The sequence below is a fragment of the Lontra canadensis genome, unplaced genomic scaffold (genome assembly GCF_010015895.1).
Source record: "Lontra canadensis isolate GAN:19392208 unplaced genomic scaffold, GSC_riverotter_1.0 scaffold28, whole genome shotgun sequence".
NCBI classification, from domain to species: Eukaryota; Metazoa; Chordata; class Mammalia; order Carnivora; family Mustelidae; genus Lontra; species Lontra canadensis.
This window is the reverse complement of record NW_022631022.1, coordinates 4,196,410-4,214,906: the sequence shown is the minus strand read 5'-3', so window position 1 is coordinate 4,214,906 and position 18,497 is coordinate 4,196,410. Positions and strand designations below refer to the sequence as shown.

Genomic DNA, 18,497 nt, shown 5'->3' with positions numbered 1-18,497 from the left:
GAAAAGAAAAGAAAAGAAAAGAAAAGAAAAGAAAAGAAAAGAAAAGATCTTGCCTAAAAGCCTCACCCATGCAGGGGACAAGACAGATGACATGCTGCTTGGACCTTGTAAGTAGTGGCATCTGACACAGACAGTGCAGCCAGGGACGTGGCCCCGGAATGGCTGGGCAATGAGGCACATCTGTAGCCGTTTCTGGGGGGACGGGGGGGGCATGGAGAGTGGGAAGGTTTGCAGGAGGTAGAACAGAAATATTTGTTGCCTAGAGGTCTGCAGGTCAGAGAAAACCTTGTCTACTCACGTTCAACGCATTCTTGGCTGCTTCTGCTCCTGCTCGGCTGTCAAAGATCACAAAACCGACAGGCTAGTAGGAAGAAGAGAGAACACCCTTGCATCTCTCCCAACATTCCATCTCCCCCTCAAAAATAAAACAAACAAACAAAAACCAACTTCTTGCCTATCTCCTGCCCATGTTTAGCAGGAATAGGAGAAGTTTCTCATGCATCCAAAGTCTCCCATCCAGGCTCCCCATTGTGTGAAAGGGTGCCAACAGAGCTTTATGCCACCACATTAAACATCACCCTCTCCGTAAACCTTTTTTTGAAATGGTTTCAAACCTTTTTTTGAAATGCATGCCCGTGGGGAGCCTGGGTGGCTCAGTGGGTTAAAGCCTCTGCCTTCGGCTCAGGTCATGATCCCAGGGTCCTGAGATCGAGCCCCACACCTGGCTCTCTGCTCAGCAGGGAGCCTGCTTCCTCCTCTCTCTCTCTGCCTGCCTCTCTGCCTACTTGTGATCTCTCTCTCTCAAATAAATAAATAAAATCTTAAAAAAAATGCATGCCCATAATTAAGTTCCAGTGTTTTCTCCAGCAAGAAAGGGGACACCAACGTATCAAGGACATAAGAAGGCTCCAGGCTCAAACAAGGGGCAACAGGTTGAAAACTTCTCCAACTTCATTCTGGTAAGTTGGCCACATAGGGCCATCAGGAGCCCAGGCACAGCCACCATGTCTGTGCTCTTCAGCCTTGGGGCCAGGCTGCAGCTCCACAAACGCCGAAGCAGGAGGCCCAGGAGCTGACTGGTAAGGACAAGGGAGCTGGAAGCCACTCTTACACTGGCCCAGCACAGAAACCAGATGAGAGGGAGCAGGTCTCAGCTGCCAGATGCCTCAAGATGAGGAAGAAGGCAGCAGGCTCAGGTCAAAGCTTAGCAGTCAGTCTGGGCTGGGAGGAAAAAAACTTTGGAGAGAAATTACCTGTCTTGATGTGAGCTTGATCAGGGACCCTTCATAGCCCTGCAGAGAGAGACGGTCATCACGGAAAAGGTCAGAAGCCTTCCTTGTGCCTATCCCAGCCCCCCTCCTCCCGCACCCAGCTGCACCATTCTCACACTCCCCCGCGCTCCCCACTCACGTCCACCGCTCTGACTTCCACCACTGGCATGCGCCCTCTGCCCTTGTGTTCCCCATCACATGGTCTAGCACACGGGGTGGGCATCATGAGGCAGCATTCATCATTTCACGCGTAAATTCCTGCTTGCTCTGCTAACTTATAATCTGGAAGGACAGACCCTACCTTGTAAAGTTTTCTCAAAACTTCAACTGAAAAGTCTACACTGAATCGCAAATATTCCTTATATGGTTAAATCTACTGAGATTCTCTCTCGTTTCCGCTTTACAGATGAGAAAAGAGAGGCTCAGAGAGGGCTAAGCCACTGGTGAAGAGAGACATGGGAATGAGCTGAACCAGGACAGAGAGCCAGCTCTGCAATCACAATTTCTGATACGCTGTCCTCTGTCTTTTCTGTTGCCCTGTCCAGGTCAGACTCATTCCTGATGTTCCTCCTCTGCCTATGGGCAGCTGGGTCCAGACTCACCTTGAACGGCCGGAAGAGCAGGTAGAGTTCTCTGGGTTTAATGTCCACAGGGAGGCCACTGACAAATAGTGTCCGGACCTGGGGGACAGAGACCACAGTAGACAGGGTATAATGGCTCTTCCTTCAGGAGGGAACTGGAATCCTTCCAGAGGCGAAGGAGGAATCCCGTGTACCCTGGGCTTCCTTTGGAGGCCAAGGCAAAGGAACACTTGGGAGTTTCACAGCATTTCACTTCTCAAAGCCCTTCCTATCCACTTTGCTTTCTCTGTGTTCATCCCACAGGTGGTCCAACGAGCACCTGCTGACAGCCTCTGTGCACAGACTGAACGGCGGCCAGAGGAGAAAGCCCTGTGTGAGGAGAGAGCCCTGTGTGATAAGCACACAGATCAAGGATCCCAGAGACTTCCAGAAAGCTATGGTGTCTATACCCCCGAAATTAAACAAGTCACAATGTATATAGTTTTCAGAGGGTACCAATGGACCCCTGGTTGAGAGGCTCTGCCCGGACCAGAGAAGACGCAAGGAGGTAAACGGATCCTAAGTCTTAGGCCACGCTTCACCCTGGAAGGATTTCAACAGAGGGCCCAGCACGTTCACAACCATCTCCTAGTGCTTCCTACGCTAGACGGAGGCTCTTCAATGGCAGGGACTATGCTGTATTCTTGCCTATATGCCCCGTTCTTAGCATGTGGCTGTATTAAATATTTACTGAGTAAGGAACCTGGCTAAGAAGTCAGAGAGGGAACAGTTACGCGGGGTTTTGGAGATTGAGTAGGATCCCACTAGCTTCAAGTGAGGCAGGTGGTGATGTTAGAGCCTTGCCCTCACCATGGTGACAAGTTCCTGGTAAAGCCAGGTCAAGACACCAGGGGTCCATCCTGTGACTCTGACCAGCCCTGACCCCTGAGCTGTGGGTGAGGTCCCTGAGAGGCTGGCAGACACTCTACCTCACCACTGGCACCAGATGCTCAAGGAGCAAGGCCAGATCAGCCAATAATTAGAATAAGGAGGGAGGATTTTCCATCGTTTAGGTCCATTAAAAATACATATAAAAACTGTGGTTGAGGCATGAAAAAACCCAAATAAATAGAGCTCCCCTATACACTTGACTCCTGATTTCAAGCTGCATCTTGTACCATCAAGCCACGCATAGGTCTTCTCGACTCATCCCTGTTGGTGTAAGAGAAAGCTCACAGGCCTCAGTCACCCCCACCCTCCATGTGGCCATTCCTGAGGCATTCAGATGCCCTACAGGGGCCACATCCCCTTCTCCAGAGGCACCAAAGAATTTCCTCCATGCTCCAGTGATGGCCTACTGAACCCAGGCAACAGCCCTTCCAATGGCTTGAACCAGGAAGCTGAGCAGCCAGGCTAAGTTACACCCAATGCAGGCAGGCACACAGACAGACAGACAGACAGGACACACACACCCCCAGCGAATACACAGATCTCAACAGAGCCAGAAATGGCAAAGGAAACCAGCACCGACAGCTGCTGGTAACCAGGGTCACCAGCCCCGCCCACACCAAGAATGACTCCCAGCCCATCACTGATCAAGAATGGATTGAGGACAAGCTGCTTCTCTCACACAGGTGTTTGCCAAGAAGCACACCAGGCAGAATCCCTTGCCATTCAGGATGCATCTTCCCCCTCTGGTCGTGCCTCTCCCTCCCCAGACATGTCTCTGCTTCTAGGCCCGGGTCAAAGGTTCTGCACATTTCATTTCCCTGTGGATGCAGTTCTCAGGCATGGCCCAATTTCCAGAGGAACCTGAGAACTGGACAGCCCAAGCTCCAGGTAGAGTAAACCCAGCTCCTGGACTCTAGAGAAGGACGGTCGTCTACACGCCTCTGCCCTCTGATGGAAGGGCCTTTAATTTACATGTAAGCCCTCAAACAAAAGTGCTAGGCTCAGGTCACGCATCTTGTTCTTAAAAGGCAGCAGACCCGGGCACCCAGCCCACCCCCCAAAGATGGACTGACAGAGTACAAGCCCAGCCAGGGCCGTGCTCGATGGACCTGGCTCAGTCCTACTCCCTGCTCCCTGGGGTGTGGTTTTGGTCAAAGACAAGGATCCAGAGCCGCCCCACAGAAACCTCTGCCTCAGTTCTCCCCAGGGGCCACCCATTTCACCCAGGCTAATTTTAAATCCTTCCTCAAATGGCTCCTTTCTGGCCAGACCTCCCTAGAGGCCCCCTTAAATAGCAAGTTCTCAGCATAAAATTTCCTGCTTGGGCTTCGGGTGGGGTTGAGGGTGAGTATGGGGGAGCTTTCCCTCATTCCCAGCTCGGAGCCTTGTTTCCAGCCTTCCCTCTGGGCCAGATGACCCTTTTCCTCTGTTTCCACCTTTTAGGTCCCGAAGTGTCCAAAATACTACCATCTGGCTACCACCCCATCTCCGGCCAGCTCCCGGGACACAAGCTGAGGTGAGGCGGTTACGGATTAGGTGGTGGGTCCCCAGCCACCAGGTCGCAGATAGCCTACCCTGTATACTCACTTGACCCTAGTGTCACCGGCAGATGATGTGCCCTCTGCCTATCCCCTTGCGCTGACAGGGAAACTGAGGCCCAGAAAGGGCTCATACAGCTGAGCTCACAAGGGAGCCGAGTTGGGTAAGATCCAGGCACCCTGACTTAGCCATCTATGCCACCAGCAGTCCATCCTACTGTGGGGGCAGGGGGAGCGGCATCGAGGCGGCCTCACTAGCCCCACGGATGGGTGAAGTTCTGTCAGCTCGGTAGGTGGTCCCTTCCCCGGGCACCTGTTTAGGACGCCGGAGAAGGAACCAGAGGTGGAAGGAAGCGTCAGCCTAGCCTGCTGCGCAGCTGCTGTGGAGAGGACAGGAGGTTGCAGAGACCACCCCCTTCCTGCTTCCAGCTCTGTCCAGTCCTGCCCCCACAACAAGCGCCCCCACAGGCCTGTCTCAAGGCAGCTGCCTGCGCTGCCCCTAAGTGCACCCCTCCCTCATTCCCTAACTGAAGGGCTCTCATCTTTCGGGTCCCTCTGTCTCCTCACTCCCCTTTCCTTCCCCTGAAGTCTTATGGGGCCAGGATGCCCTGCCTTCTATTGTTCCCACAATCTAAACTTCTAAACTTACCCCCTGCACCTGCACTCTATAAAACCCCCAGAGATAGGAGCCAAGTCTCAAAACCTTCCCATCCCTCATGGGGCCTAGAGTCACGCCTCCGCATTTGAACTACTCACCCCTCCCACCCCATCTCTGTGCCCTTCAGTCTCTGTGCCCCTCAGTCCGTCCAGATGAAAGACTCCCAGCCAGGGGCAGGTGTGGCCCGGGAGGGCACAGTGACACCACACAGGGGGAGAGCGCAGGCTCTGGTCGGTTACACCGGAGTTTGCCTCCCAGCTTTATGCCTGGCTTGGGGAAGGGCTGTCATCTCTCCAGAGCTCAGTTCCTCCATCTGTACAATGCAGATACCATCTACCTCCACGATGAAGAACTCTCCTCTATGCCCAGCACGTAGCAGAGGCTCAGTGAAATGCTGATTCACTTAGGGCTCCTGTAATCACAGCACTGACCTGCACAAAAACCTCCCCTATCAGGGGCCATGAGCCATGTATTTATAAAGTTGCCTAGTGAGTCTGGATTGGGTCCAAGTCAGTCTGGAGCTGGAAATGCAGGTGAGTGAACCTTAAGTAGTCACTGGATTCATTAATGTTCCTCTTCCCTAGAGAGGGAATGGCCAAGGTGGGCGGCGCCATGGAGAGCAGCTAGTTCAGCACCCTCACTCTGCAGATGAGGGAACCAAGGCTCAGGATAGGAAGGTGATGGCACAGTCAGGTCCTTTAGGGGACGGCAGGGACAGAGACATACAGTGACTTCTCCAAGGCCTTGCCTACTAGTTGTGCCCCAGGCTTGCACTGGAGACTCCTCCTTCCCTGCCCCCACTGATGCCAGCCTCATGGCAATAGGGTGCGACACTCAGGGAAGAGCTTTGGTGCAGACAAGGGTTTGGGCACCAACTGCAGGTTGATGCCAAGCTAGATAGAATGGGGCGCCTGGGTGGTTCAGCGGGTTAAAGCCTCTGCCTTCGGCTCAGGTCATGGTCTCAGGATCCTGGGATTGAGCCCCGCATCAGGCTCTCTGCTCCGCGGGGAGTCTGCTTCCTCCTCTCTCTGCCTGCCTCTCTGCCTACTTGTGATTTCTATCTGTCAAATTAAAAAAAAAAAAAAAAAAAAGAGTCAAGCTAGATAGATTAACCAAAGCACCCACGTCCTGCCTACTCTATGTGTTCAGTATAGGAATTCAACACAAAAACATTTTATTAAAGTATTTGAAGAAAACAGAAGGGGTGGTTCACACAATCCTGGGGTGCTAGAAGGCACCAACCTTGTTGCCTGGGCCCTTCTCCTTCCATACACTCAACCTTTCTCCAGAAGTATCCAGAGAACACAAGGGATTATCTCCCCCATCCTGAAACATCTAAGGCAACAGCGCTGGTGGATGGTGCTGGACCACAACCACAACCTCAGTGCAGGTGGAAGGTAAGTTTGGAACAGGGTAGGGAGAGTATCAGGAGAGAAGTGGAGTATGGAGAATCTTTAGAAGTCAGTGAAAGAAGAAACATGTTGAAGAACAGCCTTTCTGGTGGAACTTGCTAGAACTACCATGTTGACATGGACAAGGAACTTGGCCAGAGAGGTGTGCCCACTAAAGACACTGCAGACATGGCTATGCCGCCTTCATGACAGTCAGGAGCAGACCTGGTCTTGCTGGAGGTCCCAGCCAGCCCCAGGCCTGCCTGGAGGAACCAAATGGCCTTTGGCACAACTGTGTCCCCCCTCACCCAGCAGGCTCTGGGGGCTCCTGAGGCTGCTCTTCCTTTAGACAAATCCTGCTGCCTGTCCTTCCCCCAAAATGCTGGAAGCAAAGGGTAGAAGAGGTGCAGTCTCATTCAAGTCCATGCCCCAGGCTATCACTGGAGGTCAGACTTCCTGAGGTTGTCCAGCTCCTCGCTAGGGTCCCTCCAGGGCTGGGAGGAAGAGCCCTCACCTCCCCCACAGGAGGCCCTTGCATTCACTCTGGGGAGGGCAGAGAACGGCAGTCTGTGAGCGGCCTCCCGTCCCCCAGCATTATTCTTGAGACCCCTGTGGAGGAAACGTACCCCAGAAGGAGCCTCGGTCCAATTTCTAACCCCAACATGATGGGCTCCCTTGAGTGCCTGGCTATTCCTTCAGGCCTCATACTGGAGGTCTCCTTCCCCCTGTGGCCCTCTCCAGACGGAGGAAGATGACCTTTTTTTTTTTTTTTTTTAAAGATTTTTATTTATTTATTTGACAGACAGAGATCACAAGTAAGCAGAGAAGCAGGCAGAGAGAGAGGGGGAAGCAGGCTCCCCGCTGAGCAGAGAGCCCGATGCGGGGCTCGATCCCAGGACCCCGAGACCATGACCTGAGCCGAAGGTAGAGGCTTTATCACACTGAGCCACCCAGGTGCCCCGGAAGATGACCTTCTGAAGAGAAGTAGGAAGCAGGGACTCTGGTCACCTCATTCATATCTGTGTGTGTCTGATGTTCCTCCTTCAGACAAGACATTTGCTTACACATGTTCAGAAAAAAGTGACATCAAACAAGCTTCAGGAGCAAGGGGATAGTGACGCACAAGGTATTAGCCTTAGAACAAGTCCAGACCTCTGTGGGAAAGGCCTCTAGGCAGGACTCATCCTTTCTGTAGGAGTCCAGGTGGACATCCTCTTGGTCCTAGACACTCCCCTAGGCAGAAACCTGTCACTCAGTGCAGCCAACCCAGGCCAGCTCTCTCAACAGCAGCTGCTCAGAGGTCTCCCTCCTCCCTGAGGCACGCGCAGGACCCCGCTCACACGGAGGCTGTAGTATTAAGGGAAGGGGGCTGTCGGAGGACAATAAGGGAGTCGGTATTCTCTACAGAGGAAAACAGCTGAGTGAAGCTTCCACAGAGGGCGGTGGTCACTGAAGGACCCCCACACACACACACAAAGAGGACCCCGCACGCAGGCTGGGGCCTGGCCATGCTGCCCTAGCCCTTCTCTGCAATGACAGGGAAAGGACCGATGCTAAGGATCCTGTAGCCCCAATCTGCCCCGACCTTTTCGACACAAGACTCCCTTCACACCAAGCATTAAACGTTCACTTTCGCAGCTGAGGGCACAGCAGGGTCCTGTGGCTGAGAAGACAGCCTCCCTAAGTCCCAGCTTTTATTATGAGGCAGAAAGGGAACGGGCAACTGGGTGGCTCAGTCAGTCGAATGTCTGCCTTCGGCTCAGGTCATGATCCCAGGGTCCTGGGATTGAGCCCCACATTGGGCTCCCTGCTCAGCAGGAAGCCTGCTTCTCTCTCTCACTCTCTCTGTTTGTGCTCCCTCTGTCTCTATGTCAAATAAATTTAAATTAATTAATTCAATAATTAAAATAATTAATTAATTAATTAAATTAATTCAATTTAAAATCTTTGAAAAACAACCAAAAAAGGGTAAACACCACTTTCAAAAAAACAGTGAAATGATCATGGATATGAAACCCTCTCCTTTAACTCTGAAGGACAGCCACAGTGTTCTTCTAAACCCCAGCCTTGTCATCTCCAAGACAGTCCTGCCGGGACTTCGGGGACCAAGCACCCCGACCTCTTCCCCATCCCACCCCCAGATAAACCCCTCGGGTCCACCAGGAACACTCTGCCCTAGAAGACAGACTTGTGCCTTCTAGGCAAATCCCTGCCTCACAGGCCTGGGACTCGGGAAGGACACACCTAGGGAAACGTGACTCTGGGCAATAGATACATCCACCAAAGAGATAAAAATGACATTTGAAAATGGATTCTTTGTAGCAGTCCTGTAGCATCTCTGGAAGCTGGAATTCAATCTGGAAAGGAGTAACTACTTCAACTGTCCATTCCATTGAACTACTGAAGTGATGGGCTCACTCTGAATCCCCACCTACTCACACCTGCGTGCAAGCTCTGGTGTCATCTGGATGGAAAACACCACTTAGGGAAGGGAGTGGGGGGAGGAGGGAAGTCCAAAAAGGGAAAAACAATCCTCTCATAAGCCCCTCCCACATCCTTCCCTGACTCCCAGGCCTCTGAAGCAACTGAAATGCAGAACATTTGAGCTGGAAGAAACCTTATTTTTAGATGAGGAAACCAAGGCCCAGAGGTCCAGTGAGTTGCTCATGGTCTATGTCCACGAGCTCTATGTCCCCAGGTGCCCATGAGTCAATACTTCGCAGACCTCAGTCTCACACACCAACTTACTCAGCCCTCAGTCAGGTCGGCCTTGGGCACCCTGAAAACAAGTGGCCTTTAGCCTCTGAGCTAAGAAGGCAGAAACAGCTCCTTGCAGAAGGCTGACAGTGTGGGGGGGGGGGTCCTTGTCTACTGGATGATCCCATGGTTAGTCCTTAACAAAATTAATTATAGGAAAGTCAAAGGAAGACAGACTGCAGATTCCCACCAGCTAAGTGGGAACAGCCTTGCGCCCTGCTGACTTGCAGGCAGGCACCGGAACAGGGCCACAGACATGCCTCAGACAGGGCAGCTGGGCACGTGTGGCCCCAGACACCCAAGTCCAAACAGAAGCCCAGGCCACCCCATCAGCCACCACCGCCCCCACCAGCCAGACCCTGGGAGTTTATGAAATGCAACCGGTGTTACATCCAGCTTACAGCTTTCCTGATATGAAGATACTACAGGTCCTGTGGCACCTGAGTGGCTCAGTCAGTTAAGCATCTGCCTTCGATCTCAAGATCCTAAGATTGAGCCCCACATCAGGCTCTGTGCTCAGTGCAGAGTCTGCTTGTCCCTCTCACTCTCCCCCTGCCCGCTCGCCACTTTGTCAAATCATTAAAATCTTAAAAACAAAAAACAAAAAACTAAAGGTCCTTTCTTTTTCTAAAGATATTGATGTATTTATTTATTTGAAGGAGAGAGAGGGCAAGAGCAAGCAGGGGGGGCAGAGAGGGACAAGCAGACTCTGCATGAGCATGGAGCCTGATGTGTGGCTTCATCTCAAGACCCTGAGACCATGACCTGAGCTGAAAGCAAGAGTTGAGCCACCCCAGCATCCCCTAAAGGTCCTTTCTAAGCTTGCATCAGCCATCATCATTCTTCCTCCAGGGGGAAGAAACACTGTTGAGAATGGAGACACCAGAGGACTTGGGCTCAGCCTCCTGCTCAGCAGGCACCTGCTGCCAGATATGGAAACAAAAAAAAAGAGCCTCAAACCAACTGTCAGGGAGCCTGGGTAAGGAGCCCCAGCCTGGCCACCAGCCGGGCAGATGGCTTTGCAGCCTTCCTCTGCTGCTTCAACTATACAGAGGAAGGATGTACTGGCCTTGGGGTCCTTCACACTCTATCTTGTGAGATACCAGGGACACAGGAGAAGGTGACTGAGTCCCCAGATAAGGCTTGGGCATTGTCCCCCAGCTGCTCAGAGCTTAAGCGACTCCCTTCTGCCCGTAAAAAGGCCAAGAAAGTGATGAAAAGGGGGACAGAGATTGAGAGAGTGACAGAGCAGGAAGTCAGCAGCCAGACCCTAGGGGTCTGGAAGGGGTCTCTGCTGGGGCGGTTTTGAGGTTGACAAAAAGAAACCTCAGGGCAGTCCCCCACACGTAACTCTCTCCCAGAGATCTCTGTGGCCAGGGTTTCTTCTTTAGGGTGTGCATGTAGAGGCAGGGTGGGGGAAGGGAGCCGCCTGGGTCCCAGGCCGAGGCTTGGCACCAGCAGGTCGCTCTTACCCCTCCCGGGGGGAAAGAAGTCCCTCTGAGTGGGGCCACTTGACGAGAGGTGGATGGAATGTGGTGACACGGCCCGCAGATGCAGGACTTATAAGGGCTGAACAAGGACACAGGGAAAAAGAGCAAGCAGATACAGCCAGACAGTGGATGGGAATTGAGACACAGGCTCCCAGAAAACCAGTGCTTCCCATGCTCCCTCCAAAGAGCTCTGGGCCGCTCAGCTCCGGGGCTAGGACACCGCCCAGCTTCCCTGCACCTAGGACACCTTCGATGCCGTGAAGGACCAGGCTTCAGATGTGTTCTATAGCATTATGCCTGCCCCTGCTAATTACAGCCCCAAATCACAGGGTTTGGCTCTCAGACGCCCCCTGGGCCGCACTGTGTGGTTCCCAGGTCTTTCATACCTACCATCTGGATAGGAACAGGACAGTCCCTGGGTGGAACAGGCAGAGCAGTCAGGGCATTTCACAGATGAAGAACCAGCTCGGGGATGAGCTGCTGGGCCAGCCGGGGGCAGAGCTGGAGTAAAACCCAAGTCATCTGGGAAGCTAAGCACTTGCCCTACAACCTGCCATGTGTCTTAGAGTCCAGACTGTGTATGTATGGGCTCAGGGGAACCAAGCTGGGGTGGTAAGAAATTCTCTAAAGGGTGGGGCAGGGCCAGGTACCAATAGAGTCTTAAATAATAAGGCTTCTGACCTCGGGCTACAAGCCACTTCTAGCCCCAGGAACAGAAGGCACAACATCTCAGGGACAGACCTGGTCACAAAGCCTGTTGTGAGTACAGCCTACACCTCATTTACAGGAAAGCAGACCAAACCACCTGAACTGCGCGGCGCAGACTCAGTGCACCAGGGGACTGTTTTCCATTTGGTTCTAGACACTGCCAGGGGCCAAGGCTTTCCGAGGCAACTCAACTCAGGGTCCCCAGCACAGAGGATCGTGAGGGCAAGCTTTCTTCCCTCCTGTGCCACCCACCTCCCCCATCCCTTCTGAGCCTGTGTGGTCAGCCAACACAGATCTATTGCTCGTTCCTGTCCCTGGCAAGAGTCGCAGCTGTCACCACTGCCATGCACCAAAGTGTATTCCCGGGAGAACCTTATATCCCTCCCCCAGCTCCAAAATCAGTACCTCCAACCCTTAAACCCTTGAACCACTTGACGTTATTTCACTGTGAACACAGAGTACCAAGCCTACCACACCTGCCCACTACCTGAAGGAAGCAGATGAAGCCTGGTAAGAGGGGGTTCCTAACACAACGCTTCTGTTGGGAGGGATCTCTGTTTGGGAACGGAAGCTGCTTCAAGGGTCTGCATTTTGCATTGCAGCTCCCGGGTCACACACATCCCTAGCAGTGCCTGGATATAGCCACCACCACACATTAAGAATGAGGGCCAGTCTGGGCAGTTCTTCCAAGTCTTCATTTCAACAAATGTTCTCAAAAAAGGGTCCAGGTCCTATTCCAGTCACCTCTCCTGACACCCCCTCTACCAGTAAAAGCCCAAGACCCATTTGGGAAGGGAGAGGATGGCTAATCACAAAAGGGAGCTAGGTACTCCAGACACTCATCCCACAGCCTCATCTAGGTCAGGCCCTACCCTTTCTTCCTGGGAGTCCCAGGCCTGTTCCAAACTATATAGGCAGCCTTGATGACTTGTGACAGCCAGAGCCTCTGCTCAGTGGGCCATAAACGACTAAAGGCCATGGCAGACAGGCCTAGACAGACCCGCCCATACCCACAGCCCCTGCTATCCTCCAGAGGCCCCCAGCACAGATGAATCCACCAGCAGACTCTTCAGGAAGGTCTGATTCTTCTGTCAGCCGTGGCACATCTCAGAGGTATCCACATTTTTTCCATCCAAGGATACAATAGGGGAAGCAGCAGAAAGAGGGAGGCCATGCTGTTCCTGGGCAGGGAGTAGATGGGGTTCCAGCACACAGAGCTTTGTGGGGTATCTATAGTTCCCACCTCACAGCAACACAGTTTCTGAAGTATAGGGATGGGCTCTGCCCCCCTGCCTCATGGCTTTGCCAGAGGCATGAGGATGCCTCTGAGGCAGCCATGGTCAGGGGACAGCAGAGAAATGAACAAGTTACCAGATGTCACTGCCACCCAAAACCAACAGCTCAGCTGAGTCTGAGGGCCATGGACCAGGAGCCCAGCCCCCAGGGCAGGTAGGATGGACTCCTCTTGCTCTCAGGACTGTCTGGAGGCCCAACAGGATAAGTGAATGGAGAGCACAAGAGCAAAAAGCAAGGCATCCCACACTTCATGTCTTGACTCCACTTTGAGTACTCCTCAGCCCCTCTCTGGAGATGGGGATGAGAAGAAATCAGAAGGTCCAAATGCTGAATGGGATTGAGAAGCTGGTTCTTATTGGGATAAGCTAGACAGGCTGCCCATGTGCAGGAAGAGATAAGGCGCCCTAACAGAATGATGCCCGCCCCCTCCCCCACAAAATGACAGGCAGTCACTTTAGAGTGGGTACCATTTCTTTAGTTAAGATGCCCAAAGCAGCAGGGTACCAAGGTGGGCTGGGGGCAGGGGTAAGGGTGGGAATGAAAGCAGTAAGCCCCAGGACAGGCAACAAGGGGGTGTACTACCTGTGGAGGCTGAATAATAAAACGGGCTTGGTCTGCTTTTATCATCCCGTGATAGCAATTCTCAACAATACCTGTGATAAAAGGCTCCTCCCCCAAGGGCTGCCAGCTCCCATCACCCAGTCCTCGGATGCCCGAGCCCAACGGGAACTAGCCTGCAGCAACATCACCCAAAGCTCGGGCCTCAAAAACTTTAGTTGCAGGACTTTACTCCCCACGCCCCAACCCTCACAAAAAACCCTAATGTAAAACGGAGCAGCAGGTATAGCGTGTGGTTAAGGGCAAATTCTGGGTTCAAATCCCAAATTATCTACTTACTAGCTACATGATAGCTTTAAAAGATGTTATTTAATTGAGAGAACGCACGCACACATACGCACACACACGCACACACAAGCTGGGGGCGGGGGGCAGGGAGCAGAGGGAGAAGGAGAGAATCCCGAGCTGACTCCATGCCAAGCACGGAGGCTGACATGGCACTTGATCTGAGGACCCTGAGATCATGACCTGATCTGGACACCCAGCCAACTGAGCCACCCAGGGCCCCTACATCAAAGTTATTTAAACTTTTGGTCTCAGATTCCTCATTCATAACATGGTGATGACAATAAAGTAAGCAATTCACAGTGCTGCTGTGAAAGTTCAAGGAGGTAAAATGGTCAGGTACTAAGAATAATGCCCAGCACGAATGCTGGGCATGCCCACTAATATCAGGACAGCCTCTCTATTAGGCTATTTGAGCAGAGGGGTCACATCCACAACAACCCCAGCCTATAGGAGATGCCTGAGCCTACCTGCCGGGGCTCTGTCTCCAGATAAATGCCCAGAACAGAAGCCTGCCTTCACTCATACAAACAAATAATAAAAAGCTTACAGATAGAGCATCAAGATGTCCCGGATTCTGTCAAAGGTTTTTGATGGCAGAGAAAAAGGGAAGTGGCTGAGTCACATGCTGGACCCCAGAATTCCTTCACCTTCATCTGGAGTGCTAACCCTGGCCCATCCTGCCAGGGATGTGGCTGGCTCCTCAGAGACCTCTAGAGGACACACGACAGACCCAGGGATGCCAGGCTTGCAAGCAGCCACACTGGCGCAGATCCATTGGATGCAACAGACCAGCAAAGATGGAGCGGGAGGACAGGAGAGGCCAAGACCCTCAGGTCAAGCTGTAGCTTCTTTGGCTGCCTTTCTACAGTTTACCATTAGGCTGGCAAAAAAATACTTCTTTAACTCTTAGAAACTTGAACTCCTACCACCCCAAGATTCCAAATACTACGCTCCCTTCAGCTCTGCCGCCCCCCACGCAGTGAATACTGTAACTTAGTTTCATCGTGTATTATGAAAGTCTCCTTTTTCAAAATAGAATGCTTTCAAACCACATGTACCCCTCCCCAGAAACACTGTAACTCTCTAGCCAGCCCTAAAGAATCAGAAAGGCATGCTTGGGTCTGGGGTTCCAAAGCATCAGAGGCAATCCTGCCCTGTGCTACAGTCTCACCATACTTTCTGGAGCTCCCAGCACCAGCCATGACCCACCTGGGTTAAGGCATAGCCTCTAGATCGAAAGGGACACTTCGCTCTTCCCCTGCAGACCTTCTCCTTAATTCATCGCCCTCCTCCTTAGCTTTCAAATGGTACCATAGCTTCTAACACATCTCCTTTCCAAATGGCAGAAAATGCCCATTTCCCCCAAGCCCTGCGTGATCTTGGACTCTTCCTAATGTGGCCCCCAGGAAGGCTGCAGCCTAGCACACTCCAGGTACTCCTGCGGTTCCACAATCCACCTCTCCCTCTGACATCTACTATGTGCTCTTCTTGGAACACTTTCTGACCAGCACAGGCTTCCCAACCTCCTAACCTGGCCACATCTCAGGAAGGGCTGATCTCTACCTTCTCAGGGGCACCACGGCATCACTTGCTGATATTCCCTTATTTTACCTACCGTTGCATTTAACCTCCCGTCCCCTTCTCCTTCTTACCTTCTAGTCTGTGACCTTGAACCTGTAATCCTGCTCCCTGGACCAGTAAAGGAACCTAATGCCTGTGATAGGAATAAAGCCCCCAGGCATAAGGTGGTCGAGCAGGGGAAGTCAAGGCTACACAAAGGAGCAGCCCTACTGATACCCCCTTCTGGAACCATGACAACATACCCCTTTCTCCAGCCACCTAACACCTTTAGGAATTGAGGTCTTCTGGTGGGCAAGAAGGATTCCTTGGTTTTCCAGGTTTGCTTTACCTAATCTCCAAGAGCCAGCCTGGCTCAGCCATGAGAGTAAACTACCCCAGCTAACAGAAATTCCCCAGATGGTGGCTCCTGGGGGATGCAGAAATGACTGCCTAGGGGGCAGCTAAGCTAAAGGGAAGGAATTCAGTTCCAGCTCAAACCACCAATTAGACAAGGAACCTCAGCAGAAGAGCTCTTGGCCCAGAAGTCTAATGAGGAGAGGGGGATCATCCTTGCACTTACCTGACCAGAGCAGACACCGGAATCCAGGAGATTCCCAGAACTTTAATTTTAGAACTCTGTTACACACAGGCCTGTGCCCCTCCATCAGCACCAGGTGCGCTGATTCCCTTAACCACTACGGTGTTGTCACCCACCTCTGCCCCCAAGGAGGAGTCACAGGGATTCCACTTCTTGAAGATTCTGCCTTCTCTCTCAGAAAAAGCACTTAGAAAAAAGTGGCCAATACTTCACATGCTTTCTCTAAGAATTTAGCTTGGCCACAAGGTTCACCCATCCCACTTCAAAGGGGTAGGTCTGAGGGTCAGCCCAGACTCTTGGGTGAACTCCCTGCTGAAGTCAACCATCTAGCACTAGTAGCCTTCTGGGTCTTAGCCCAGCTTCACAGGAGGCCAAGCAGAGATCCCATACACACCAGCAACCCTGTCACTCTCCCCTCAACTCTCAGGGGAGATTCTGAACAACCAGGTACAGTTAGGATGGGGTTAAGGTTCCCACCAGAGCCATGGGCCTGTCAGCATGTCAAGGTCTGAGGAGGACAAGGCCTTCAGGAGCCAACCCCCATCCCTTGCACTGGAGCCCACACAACCCCAGCGGACAAATGTCAGGCCCTCCCTTGTCATCCTTCTGTGTGAAGTTATATATTCCCCACCCCTTCCCCCCAAAAAGTGAGATCTAGACCTAGATTCTCAAGATGCCATGCCATTGGTGGACTCGGACTAGCAGCAACCCTCTGAATTACTAAGAGTGGGTGCTGGTGGTGTGACCCTCCCACCCTCCCTCCCACAGTGAGGAGCCCAGCCCAGCACTGGGCCACCCGCCGCCATTCTGCACCAAACCTACAGCACGGCCCGCCAGCACCACGGCCACAGCACTGGAGGGAGGCAGCAGCACCAGCCCCCATCAGGGGCTCTGCGGTTTCTACCCCCAGACCAAGGGGAAAGGAGCTCAGGGTGGATAACTGGCCCTTGGTTTCCTGGGCAAGGGCTTTCCAGGGCGCGGCAGGAAGGGTCTCTCAGCCCTGGAGTGACACAGCTTGCCAGAGGCCCTTGGAAACAGCTGCAAAGCCTGCCCCTTCCACACCACTTTTTGTCTCAGCCCGCCCAGGTCCTGGTCTCCATTCGCTGCCCGTAGCTCTCAGGCTTATATCCACCACCTCACACCCCACCCCACCCCACCCCACCCCCCGCCCACAAACACCCTCCCGGATTTGGCCATCCCATTAACCACCCAGCTATTGCTGATTCCACGAAGCCGCCTCACAAGCCCTCCTCTTAGCACATGTCTGGTGGTCAAGATAATGTCGCCTCTCCTTGCAGAATCCCACCCAGGCCAGCTCTGGGGTTCCGGATTGCCTGCCTGGATTGCCTACCGAAGGGAGGAGAACCGGGAAAGAAGTATCTTCAGGCATCTCTTTCTCAACTCTCACTAACCACCCGCCGACCTCTTTGCCAAAGCCCAAGTTCTGGGGCTGCAAGGAAAGTCCGTCCACCCCCCCGTGACTACAGCTCAGTTGTAGTGAAACCAAAGCGCGGGGCGGCCGGCCCGGGCCTCCAAGGTCACGGGGAGGGGTCAGGGTGGAAAGTGTAAGGCAGTGAGGGTGACGCCCGCCCGCGGTCCTAATCCCGTTTAGTTCCTTCCAGCGGAGGCGGGAGTCCCGGCCATACCGGAGGAGCGCCTCGGAAGGCTGTAGCGGGCCGGCCCGAGAGTGGAGAACGAGGGACGCGCGGGCAGCGGGCGTGGGGCAGGCACCGCGCCGCTCGCCCACCACGGGACGCACGGACGGCGGGCGGCGCGCGGCCCGCCCCGAGCCCGGGAGGGCGGGGAGACAATGCCCGCCCGGCGGGGCAGTCCAGGCCGCGCGCCCCCGCCCGCCGGACACGGGCTGCTCCTCCCTGACCGAAGGGCAGCGGCGGGAAGGCGCCCGGAGCGCTTGCCAGACCGGCCCAGCGCGGCGCGGGAGGCCCAGCGCGCCCTCTCCCCCGCCCACCTCCGCGTGCACTTCACCCCAAGTCCCGGGGCCGCAGACCCACCTCCTCCTCCAGAGTGCCGCCGGAGCCCGTGCCGGTGCCCGTGCCGGTGCCGGTGCTGGTGCTGTGCTCGCCGTCCGGCTTCAGGTTGCTCATGGTGCGGGGGGTGAGGTGGGGGTGGCGAGGGGAAGGGAACGCTGAGGGCGAGCACGACGCCCGGCCCCGGCGGGGAGGTGGGAAGGGGCGCGGTGAGCGGTGCGCTCCGGGAGTGCGGGGCGGGGTGGCGGTGGGGGGCGCGCGGGGCGGTGAGAGGGGCAGCCGCCGCGTCGGGCTGGGGTCACATCAAGTTTGGCGGGTGCGGGAGGTGGGGAGGGGGTGCGGCGGGGGAGGCACTCGGAACCGGAGCCGAGCCCGAGCGGCCGCCGCCTCCGCCTTTTCACTGCGACCGGCGAGTGCGCCCGCGGCGGCGGCGGCGGCGGCGGCGGCGGCGGCGGGGGGCGGGCGCCGGGGGAGGGGGCGGGCGCCGGGCGGTGGCGGGGGGCGGGGGCCGGAACCGGCCTCAGCTGGGGCCCGGCCAGCCCCCTCCCCCGCCCTCCTCGCGGTCTCCGGGGGAACGCGCAGCCAATCCTCGCCGCCCACTGAGGGCTCGCCCGGGCCGGGGCTGCAGCGCGCCAGTCTCCCGCAGGGCTTCTCCCCCTCGCCTTCGTCGTCTCTCACCCTCTCTTTCCTTTCCCCTTACCCTACTGTACGACAAGTTTTTTAAACTTTGATGAACTCGCCCAGTGAACTTTCTTAAAGGGTCCGCGCGCTCCGTGCTGTCCCAGCCCGCGGGAGGTGGAGCTGCGTGCCAGGCACCCGCGCTCG

The 18,497-nt window shown here is 54.5% G+C and overlaps 1 protein-coding gene across 1 annotated transcript in view; it reads right to left on the bottom strand.

The window, feature by feature from the left end:
• The window catches only part of LOC116871883, a 68,419-nt gene extending 50,386 nt beyond the window's left edge, over window positions 1-18,033 (bottom strand). The window contains 4 exon segments of the mRNA XM_032864722.1: window positions 299-361; window positions 1,254-1,292; window positions 1,874-1,951; window positions 17,697-18,033. Of these exon segments, the coding sequence (XP_032720613.1) occupies window positions 299-361; window positions 1,254-1,292; window positions 1,874-1,951; window positions 17,697-17,789 (273 nt within the window). The 5' untranslated portion in view covers window positions 17,790-18,033.
• Between the last annotated feature and the right edge of the window lie 464 nt (window positions 18,034-18,497).